We start from the raw sequence: 11,102 nt of genomic DNA, 5'->3' as shown, positions 1-11,102 counted from the left end.
GTCCCACTTCCACTCAAACTCTAAGGGCTTGGCATGAAGAAGGAGGAGTCTCACCTTCACCAACTTCTACCAAAAGGGCTTGGTGTTGCACTAAGGAAAGGAGAAGAAAAGCATCTCGCTCTCAAAGAATCACTCAAACATTTTTTTCTAAAACTCATTCATAACTTTATTCATCATACCCCCTTTATATAGAAGAGGAGGTTGGAAAATTAGAAAGCATCACAACCAGAATTTTAGGAGAAATCAGACTCCTACTTGAACAAGGACTCTTTTAAAATCAAATCGAATCTTTTGATGAAGTCAACTAACAAATTACTAAGACTCTCAATCAGTTAGGACTCTTCAAGGACACAAAGACTAAGACTCCAAATCAGCTAGGACTCTTCAAACGACTCATGGACTCAATGTGCTTGACGATTGGACTCATGGACTTAATTTTTCTTGGCGTATGAACCCAAGGACTCAATGTAAATTTGGACACGCCCAAGAAAAGACCCAAACTCCTAAAAGGAAAAATACTCTTGATGACTCCTAAACAAGGTAAAACATGACTCAATAAGGAATGCTGGATGGCGCCCATGAATGATGCGCAATTATATTGCGTATTGCCTTTGGGAAGAGTCCTTCGATGGATGCACTTGTCCATGTGTGTGGGTTGCTGATGTGGCCTGCACGCATGAGATTGGGCTTATCCACACGCTCCATGTTGGTTTCGCGCATGCTCCTGGTTAGGCTCATGCGCGCTGCATCATATGTCCCTTGCACTGATAAAGATTAATACCAAATTATCACGTTCTTGTGCTCCTTGTTGTCGGATCAGGGGCAAATAAATAAATAAATAAAATGTTGATTCTTCCCCTCTCCCTGGGAGAGGGATAGTCCTCTCTTTCCCTCTCCCCAAGGGGAGGGAACGGTGAAGGGAGAGCAAAGGCCGCTGGGCAGACTCGATGCGATCTCATTATATAAAGGAAGCCATCATGCAATCACCTTCCACACGCACAAGTGTTAAAGAAAGCCCGTTCTTAGGCAGAAGCTCAGCTTGAGGGAGGTCAGCATGGCTCAGAGGAAAGGTGAGTGGAGTTCATTCAGGAATTTTTGATCCACATTGGAGAGTCCTCAATGTGGTCATATGTATTTTTATTAGGCCATTTGATCTCTTCTCGAGTATGAGCATTTGTTAAAGTTCCTTTTAACGTTACCTGTTCATTAGTTGGGCAGTCCGCTAGGCTTGCTAAAGCCCGGAATCCTTAGGACAAGGCTCTAGACTCTATGGGCAGAGCCATGCCCGGAAAACTAACCTGTTTAATAAATAGACCATACTCGGACATGAGGATTAAAGCCAGCTTAGCCTGAATATTTTTTATTTTTCTTGTATTGTTTGTTTCTATTTGTTATATTTATTTACTTATTTGACAATTGTTGCTGATATATGAACTTAATGGAACAATACACATGTTTAGATTGTCAGCAATATTTAATCATTCATACTTTAGCCAAAAAACTGGAGTTCCAACTTAAAGCCCGAAGATCAAGGATTTGGCTAGGACTTGGAAGATAGGCCTGAAGGTCGAGCTAGACCGAGCCTGAATCGATATAAATTATGTTGATATGTGGGCAAAGCCAAGCCCATCCCGATCCATAAACACATCCACATATAACATAAGAACCCATGATGCACAACATATGACGAATCCTCCAGCATTTTCCATTTTATATTACTACATCATTGAATTCATAATAAGATATGTATTTCTAAAATGTACTATTGTGAGATATGGGGCTGAAGTCGGCAGCCCCAGCCGACTTCAGCCTCGTTCCTATTTTGGGAGGACCGGAACAGAGGATCGCGATTCTCCAGCTCCTCCGGGAATGATCAGGGCGAAGGCGTCGTGGGTATCCCGCGGCACCCCCCTCCAGTCAATCCGCGGCCAATCCGTGGCCGCGGATTTCACTCAACCGCCCCGATTTTCGCGGCGGAGAGCCATGACAAGAGGGTGATAAAAACCCCCTTCCTCTTCCTCCTAAGACCACCTCTGAGCCCTCCTCCCTCTCCTCCTCTTCCCTCATTCCTTCCTTCTCCTTCTTTGTCTGGTGACCGGCGTGCTCTCCCGGCCGAGCGCCGTCTGAATCCCCTTCGTGGCCTTCCCCTGTTCTGTGATCCATCCCTCGATTTCGAGTGCCGCTGCCGCCGCTAGACCGTCGGATCGAGCCTCCCTCGGTCGAGATCCGCCACCTCCGTCGACTGCCAGTAAGCCCTTTTCCCTTTCTGCTCTTCGATCTAGCCAGAACATGCTTGATTTCCTCCCTTTGTTTTGGCCCCAAACCAAGACCATGCTCGATTGTTCTTGACCCCAGCCACCGCAATGGCCGCTGGCCGCCACTGCGGCTGGCTGGCCGTCGAACGGGCAACCCCCCCCCCCCCCCCGCGCCGGTCCCTTCTTCCTCCTTCCCCTTCCCCTGTCCGTGGGGGTTTGGGGAAGATGAGGGCCCTTACGGGCTGAACGGGGCCAACCATGGGCCCGGTTCGAACCCGAAACCCGAAAAAGAGAGAGAGAGAGAACCCGAAACCTGAAACTCGAACCCATTTGGCCAATAATTGAAATTTTGCAGTTAAGCCCTAGACAGTGTATTATTTCACAAAAAAACCTTCTGCAATTTATGTTTGACTCCTATAGGAAAGATTTATTACCTAAAGATCCTCAAATATATTTATTTAGTCCCTTCACTCAAGTTTTATTATAGAACAGTACCCTATAATTAAGTATTAGTCCCTGCAATGAATTTTATTGCATAAATGATCCTTTTAGAGGCTAACTTTGGGGGCCCTATTGGGCCATTTCTATGCGGGCCCATTGGGCCGTGTTTGATGTGGGCCCTATCGGGCCATGCCCATTATGGGCAAACTATGGGCCCTGTTGGGCCGCATCCAATAGTATTATTTTTGGTTTTGCTTAGCTCTGAAATTAACATAGAGATTAATTAAATTTAAACAGGTGAACCTGATATGCTTATCTGAAGTAGGAGTTAAGCGAGAAGAGGTAAGTAACTTAATGCTTTAAAGTGTATTTTTCTAAATTATTTGGTAACGTAATTATTAATGGATTAAATTTTGAAATATGTTTTGTATTTGGTAAAATGGGTCTGGCATGTTAAATTTTATTTGAAAATTATGTTTTATGCTCTGAAATCCATAAACTATGACTGGGCAATTTATGAAATATGTTTATATATATATATATATATATATGCATTCTCAGCATGGCTATGATCTATTCTGTTCTGTTCTGGCCCCGCCAATGGGGATTATACGTTGGACCTGTCGACTTATAATCTGCGAGGAACCAGTTTCGACACCACGCCACCGGTGATTAGAATAGTGGTTTCTGGACACCGGCTGCCATTGGTGAGTAAATATAGTGGATTTGGCACTTTTGTGCAACACTGGCTGCCATCGGTGGATAAATATAGTGGATTTGGCATTTTTGTGCAACACGGGCTGCTATCGGTAGATAAAAATAGTGGATTTGGCACCTTGTGCAACTTATGCCACTAGGTTATGTGGCCGTAGCCTATTATGTTAAGATTATAATATCAGAGTTTTTGTAAAAATGATACTAAGTTTTTGAAAGAAAAAAATGATGTTATTTGTGATTTATTCCCAATCATTATTTTGTATTTTGATCTGATATGCTTTGACCCCACTGTGGGGTAATTTGTTACTTACTGAGCTAGTGTAGCTCATTATTCTGTTTTCTATTTTTTAGATCCTGAAACTTGATCGTACAGGATTGGGGGAGTGTGTTAGATTTTTCTATGATTCCTTCAGTTATTGGCATTTTAGTTAGATTAGCTTGGATATTTGAATTATGTTGGCATATGCTATTTTGAAATTTTGTAAAATTGCTTTGGACCAACTTAAATAATTATGTCATCTTTAAACATATGTGATTGCTTTGATATAATCTGCTACCTTGCACGCCTGTGCGGTCCGCCGTGTGAGCGTGCGGCGTCTGCCGCGCCTCGAGCTCGGGGCGTGACAACTATCAAGTATCCTCAAGCATTTTCCATTTCATGTTGCTACATCATTAAATTCATATTAAGATATGTATTTCTACAATGTACTAGAAAAATCCAATCTAATCCAATCTTCAAGGAGATGCTCCTAGTTCCGGCGACAAAATTCTTCAAGGATCTGCTGAAGAAACCCCAAACAACAAAAGAGCTTCATATCGTCGATCTGTCGGATGGAACTAAATGGATAATCGATGACAAGATTGTAGTCGATCTACTCAAAAAGTACAAGTCTGCACCTGATCACAAGACGAAAGATGAAATTATAAAACTTCTTCAGGTCAGCCAAAAGAGAAATTACATTGGACACAAGCTATAAAATATTTCCCATCCTCCTTTATTTTATCCTGTTTTATGTTTATCTAACATTTATTTATTTCCTTGTCTCACTTGCAGTCAAGGGTTGCTTCGTCGAGCACCAAAGTCGAGGCCGGCCAATCCCATGAGATTTGCCAAGTATCAAAGGACAGAGCAGGAGGTGGTTTGGATGGAAATCGTTTGGACTCCGGCAAGCCCACTCATGGAGGTTTGCCTGCCAAAAATCAAAAATATCAAGAGAGCAAGATAACCAAGGACCTTCAAAATTTGAAACTCGACACTGATAACAAGGCTGGCAAGGAAAAAGAAGTGGATATATGGATACAAAAAGAAATAAATGATTCGATAAATAATGTTTTTAGGACCTCAAAGATTTGTGGCTTGCAGTGATTGTGTAGCATGATAACACCACAACTTTTGAGAATCTTGTGGCATGTAGAAGCTTGATGTTATCACATATAATAAGGCAATGTGGTCTTTATCTTTGAAGTTTGGAATAACCGTTTATGGTAGGTTTGTGAAAATTAAATTATATGCTTTGGTTATAGGGTGGAAATGGCCTGACTTTGCATGCTTTGAAGATCTTAGATTGCTGATAGAGGATAGCAGAACGAATTAAGTGTTAGTTTGGAATTATCAAGGAAGTTTTAAGAGCAAAAAATTTTGGAAAATCCAAACAAACTATGTGGAATATAGGCTCACTTGCAATATATGGAATGCCAATTACAACAAGAAAAACAAAATCAAGCTTAGAGCAAAATTGATATAGACGAGAAAACTAAAACAAATAATATAAAATTCTATTTTAGTGGGCAAATGAGGAAATATTAGTATTATCAGTAAGATATGGAGCTTGTTAGTTAAGGAGGGAGAAAACATAAAAAAAAGGAGCCTTTTGGCTCTTCGTTTTTTATAAAAAAATATTAGTTAACGTTTTCAATGCTCATTAGAGTAAGATATCTTTTTTAATCTCTAATTTTTATGTCAGCTGATTTTTTTTCCTAGATAAATAGTTGCTGAGCAATTTTTCCTAATATTCTTAATATAATTACAAATGGCCAATAATTTTAGCTAGGTGGATTAGGAAGCATCTTAATTGCAATGCGTGTAGCCATTTTTTATTTACACGGAGTATAGATGCGTGTGCCTGCTCCCCAAATATTAGTATCTCTCCCAAAGAGAAATAAACCCTGCAGTAAAGAATACCTGGTGGAACATTTTGAAGTAATATTTATTAAGAAAACATAGAACCCTCACGGAGTCCAAAATAATCCTCAAATCTTTTCCTGCTGTGCATTATACGTTCAAATAAAATTAGATGGGAGAAACAATATGCTTCTATTTATTAAATTCCCTCTCTTGACTAAGATGACCTTATGAATTTGTTATATTCAAATTGCCTTCAAGCCGAATCTTGTAGCAAAAATCTTCAACGCCACATGCTTTATATTAAAATTCTTGAAGGCAATTGGTGGAAGTACATAGATTTCCAATCCGCGAAAAGGAGGAGTTATGATTGGCACGTGCTCTCATATTTTTCTGGCAATAAATACAGACACCTGGCTACTTCAGTATGGGAGGCAAATACATGATGTGTGTACCAAGGCCATTTGCCCAATCTGAATCTGGACATCACTGAACATTGAAATTCTTGCAGTTTTAACTCATTATTAAAAATGTCAAGAAAAGGGGTTCCCCACTACGTTTGTTTGAACATGAAATCCTGCTCTTGGAAAATCGCAATTTTGCCCCAAATTTCTTTTCTTGTCATTACTTTCTTATGCAAATGTTACTTTTCTTGTAAGCGATCAATATGCCCATCGTAAGTCCATCGTAAGTCCATTAAACAACTTTCAGGTCGATTACTTTAACTAGCCCATCGTAAGTCCATTAAACAACTTGTATATTTAAAACAACTAGGCTACATATGATTCCGTGTCTGTAGAAGATTAGAAGCTCTCCAATCCTTGCAGACAACTATACCCTTATTGCTACCCTCGAATCAAAATTAAGGAAAAGCTGGTGGCGAAATGTGTTCGAGCGGCGAAAACTAACCTACCTTCCTTTTTGGCCGGATTGAATAGTTGGACTTCTTACTTGCCAGTGTAGATTTCTGATTTTCTCAGATAGGTCTTTTTCTCCAACCTGTCTAAATGCGGTGGAAGTACCATTTGGTGTCTTCTAGTAATTTCGGCATGAAAAGAACTGATATACAGTGGAAGTATCAATTGGCTTTTTGCTGATTAGTCAATGTCTCCAGGTGAAGGGCTTCATAAGGTACCTTAAAGTGTAAGGTTATGATTCATGGAAGACTCTTGCTGGTTATGATTCACTTAAATTGTAAGGGCATTTCCACTCTCTATTAAATAAATCTTAATGCAGATTCAAGGTTACGCCCAACCTTATGCCTTATGGTAGTATCTTATAGCTTACCAGGATCTATTCTATAATTTCTTATAGCATAACATAAAGCGTAAGGTAATTCCCTAAGAATTTTTCCTATTACTTCTTAATGTAAGTACAAGTGGCCAATAATTTTAGTTGGGTGGATCGTGAGGCATCTTAATTACATTAGTCTCTCACACATACAAAAATAAATTCCTATCTGTAAAGTATACCTGGTAGAAAATTTTAAAATAATATTCAATAAAAAAGATATAGTGTAAGGCCTGGCCCATTGCTCAAATAGGTCCAACAAAAAAAGTAAGGGGGAGCCTCCATTGCCTATAAGCCAAGCTTCTACCCTCTTGAGGCGTCAGTGGTTCGTCATTGCCGGAAAGAAGAAAAAAAAAAGATTCGCTCTTGCTCAACCATCATTTTTCCTCACCGTGTCACTCTTCTCAGGGCCTTGTCGGAGTTGTGCCACCACATCCCTACCTCTCCTAACCTCATCATTCATTCAGCCATCGTTGCCAGCCGAGATCTCATCGCGAGATCATCGAACTTGGAAACAGTAGCAAATCCCCTATTTTTGAGATCTACCCCTTCTTACTTTGATATTTTTTATGATGGCTAGTCGGACCTCTGACCAAGCCTTCATGGGACTCTCCTTGACCCGCATGGTGGAGCTTCGATCATCGGAAAGTGATTTGAGTTGAGCGAGGCTCCGGTTCATGTTTTAGGCTGACCACTGTATTATTTTTCTATTCTCTTTCTTCTACCTTGTTGTCATTACCGCCGTTTCTGCCGCCATCGCAGCCTCGTCGGAGGCTGGGCCTCTAGCAGGTGCTAGTTGCCCCTGATGCCGGCTCTCCTCCACCCTAGTTCGAGATACCAAACCTCCCCTATTTTATTTTCTTCTTCCTTTCCTATTTAGACTTCATTCACTGCTGACCAACACAATCGTTGATGTCGATGTGGTTGTCACAAGTGGCCAGACATCAGGCCAATGATGATGTAGCCGACCACCAGTGTCGCCTCCAACTAGATCAGCCTCTAGCCTTCCTATTTTGAGAAAGAAGGAAAGAGTTTCCACTTTCCTTTCTCTCTTCTATCTCTTCCTTTCTCTCTTTTCTTCCTCTCTCTTTTGTTTGCTTCTAAGTGGATCCAGTAGAGAATCCTTCTCCCTCTTTTGTTCCTCCCCATGTTCTTTGCTCAACCCCGTAGACGGTCTTAGAGCACCATTGTTGCAATTGCCCTGAGTAGCTATGCAGCATGCATGTCAGCCCCCACCAAAGCACTTGCCAAGCACAGTTTAATTTCATCATCATTAATATTTCTTGAGCTATCTATACTGTAGTCTGACTCTAGGTTTATAATTGGACTAGTTAGATTACCTAGATTAGATCAACTGGAGTCGTCTGATGTCACTACCTAACTGGCCATGTCTTTCCTCCACTCCGACCTTTGTCGGCTATCTAAAAATATGACATGTTACATTTGCTTTGATCGGAGACCAATTTCTTGATCAAATGAATTGGGATATATTATGCTGACCGAATTTGACTACTTGCCACCGCCACCCAGCCGCCCTCATTTTTCTTCCTATGTATATCTACTTTTATGTTTAGCCTTGGTTATGTATGGGGGTGTAGTCATCCAAACAAGAAGAAGAACAAAAGAATTTTATACTCTAGTTCTTCAATTAAGGTAGAACCCTAATTTCTTATTTATTTATTTAATCTCGAATTAGGTAGGAAAGAAAAATTAGATTTAAGAGTAATTTAGATATTAGAGCTCCGAAATAGGAAACTAACAATGATTGATTTATTTCTCATACTAATGTTTGGTCAAGGATAAGTTGAATTTACACTGATTGATTGGTTTGTATTGCTGGGTTTATATCGTGAGATTTGCATCAATAGATTTAGTTTTGCATGAGATATGTTTTATTTGATTTCAGATATGAACATATTTATGTGTTAATATATATGGATATCAGCTATTAAAGTTTTAACTATATAAATTATAATTCATATTATCTTGAAATTATAAGGAATACATTATTTAATTAGAGTTGATTTGACAAGAATAATATAAATAATCAGATGGATAAGAAGCCGTTTGGACTAACTTCGTCATGTGGATAGCCTCCACGGGGTTACACGTGGGACGACCTCCATGAGCTTATGCATGAGATAGCCTCCATGGGTTTATGCGTGGAACAGTCTCCATAAGTTTATACGTAGAGTAGCCTCCATGAGCTTATGCATAAAAACTTTGTTTATCAGTCATAGACTCAGACATGATCTTGGTTAGTCCAAAGCTGGAAAGTAAATTGTTATAGAACCTAGAATTGAGATAATAAGAAATGGATGATAAGATATATGAAACCAATGCTAAATAAAATATTTTGGTTGTTGGTATTTGTGATATATATATCCCTTTTGATAAGCCAAATATTTGATGTATGTTTATGCAGATATTTCTCAGTTTAATTGAGTGATACTGAATGTTTGAAAAGAGATATCACAATTTATGTTTTCATTTTGATATCGTTTATTACTATTCTCAAATTATATTATTATATTGTACAGATGTACAGAGATTCTTACTAGGCTGTAAAGCTCCCACCAACTATTTTCTTTTCTTTTTAGAGTTGCAGAATGCTTAGTACTTGGCTATGGTTAAGATTATGGGTGAAATGATAAATAGGTAGAGCATCGTTGATACCGGTTAGATGATTGAATTTTGAAATTATATAAGTTTGTTACTTGTTATGAATCGAGATCATTATTATTTACTAATATTAAGGTTGTAATGAATCTTCAAGCTTTACATATTCTGAAGAGCCTTGCTCTAAGGAGTATGTAGTTGTGTCATGTGGTTGACCTAGGTGATAGGTTCAGGGCATGATAGAAGTGGTGTCAGAGCATAGATTTAATATCACTAGGAACTTTGACAAAAGTTGTATCAGAGCTTAAGGTTATGATCACTAGGGATATATGACAAAAATAGTAGAATAGATTCAGAGCCTAGGTTTAAGATCGCTAGGTATTGTGATAAAATTTATGCATGGGGTTTGGCAAATGATGAGTACTAAAGGGCTAGATGATTTATGTTTCTAACAATAATTGGGTTGACCTAAGATGAGTGCAAGACGTTTTGGCTATGGATTATGGTGTTACATTAGTAGGTTGATTATGCCATATGTACTTATTCAATTGTTATTTAAGTGATTTGCAATCCCAAACTTGATGCAGGTGCAAGCCATGATAATGTTCTAGTTCTATTATTAATTGTTTGGTCGCAAATTTTGGATTTATTAGCAAGAAGTTGTTAGGGCATAACCTCTAATGAAACTATATGTAGATCACGTATTCTAGTTTATAGCCTAAGAAAGCATTTCATAGTATTAAAGTAGAATTTGTACGTGGATCTTTCATAGTACTAAAGTGAACTAAAGATTTTCAAAAAGGAGTGTTCTTCGTGGTTGAATCTATATATGGATTATATATGTAATTGGTATTTTCGGATACTGCAAATAGATATATTTATATTAATGGATTTAATTTTATTTTATTTTTAAGGCTATAGAGCATTCATATTGGTGGAAAAATACTAGCAATTTGAATTTTTATGTTTGGATTGGGCTACTAGATCTTTCTCATAATTATTAGAGACAACTGAATGTGTTAAAGCAAACTCAAATCTAGGTTTATAATTCAATCAGGAATTTCTCATTGTTGATGAAGCCACTAGTAAAATATAATAATGAGTAGAGACTTTGATTATGAGATGCTTACATAAGTTATCACATATATCATTGCTGATAGATACTAGGAATCTTTGTGAGAAAAGATTTGGAGGTTAATAGAGTAGATTCTACTCATAGCGATATTAGCTTGGGATCTTCTAACTCATTGGAGTTTGCAGTTAATTCGATTGAAAGAAAAGTCAATTTGGAATTGTCTAGTTAGTTAACTTAGAAATTCAGTAAATTTAAATCAGAGTGCACAATGGAGCTATGATGGTTTGAGTTATTTTGAAACTAGTTAGAAATATTAATTCTTAGATCGGAAAGGTATTATGATGAAAGACTTGAGTTGGTTTTCTAGTGAAAAAGGTTTTATTGATAAAGAGAAGGAGAATGTTGTTGATGCTTTGGCTACTAAAGGTAGTAATGTATTTGCACTAGTGGTTTCTCCTACTAATAACAACTCTAGAGAGAATTTTGGGCATCTCAATTTAGCATTAACAAATTGATGAATTCGCGGTTGGGCTCAAACATAGAATGGTTTGGTATAGATCTCCTTCTCATAGCTTTGATATTG

The 11,102-nt window shown here is 38.4% G+C and overlaps 1 protein-coding gene across 2 annotated transcripts; it reads left to right on the top strand.

Annotated features, from left to right (window-relative positions):
- The first annotated feature begins 808 nt into the window (after positions 1 to 808).
- On the top strand, positions 809 to 4,918 carry LOC103714351. 2 transcript variants are annotated; one of them, XM_039131880.1, is made up of 4 exons: positions 844 to 1,070; positions 2,994 to 3,038; positions 4,126 to 4,351; positions 4,468 to 4,918. In XM_039131880.1, exons 3-4 carry the CDS (start codon positions 4,157 to 4,159, stop codon positions 4,777 to 4,779), a joined length of 507 nt encoding a protein of 168 aa, XP_038987808.1. In that variant the 5' UTR covers positions 844 to 1,070; positions 2,994 to 3,038; positions 4,126 to 4,156; the 3' UTR covers positions 4,780 to 4,918. The 2 variants fall into 2 exon arrangements, with proteins under 2 accessions (XP_038987809.1, XP_038987808.1); XM_039131881.1 differs by lacking the exon at positions 2,994 to 3,038 and having other exon boundaries at positions 809 to 1,070.
- Positions 4,919 to 11,102: the final 6,184 nt, after the last annotated feature.

The sequence above is a fragment of the Phoenix dactylifera genome, chromosome 11, assembly GCF_009389715.1.
Source record: "Phoenix dactylifera cultivar Barhee BC4 chromosome 11, palm_55x_up_171113_PBpolish2nd_filt_p, whole genome shotgun sequence".
NCBI classification, from domain to species: Eukaryota; Viridiplantae; Streptophyta; class Magnoliopsida; order Arecales; family Arecaceae; genus Phoenix; species Phoenix dactylifera.
Note: the sequence above shows the minus strand (reverse complement) of the source record. Positions and strands in the feature narration are given on the sequence as shown.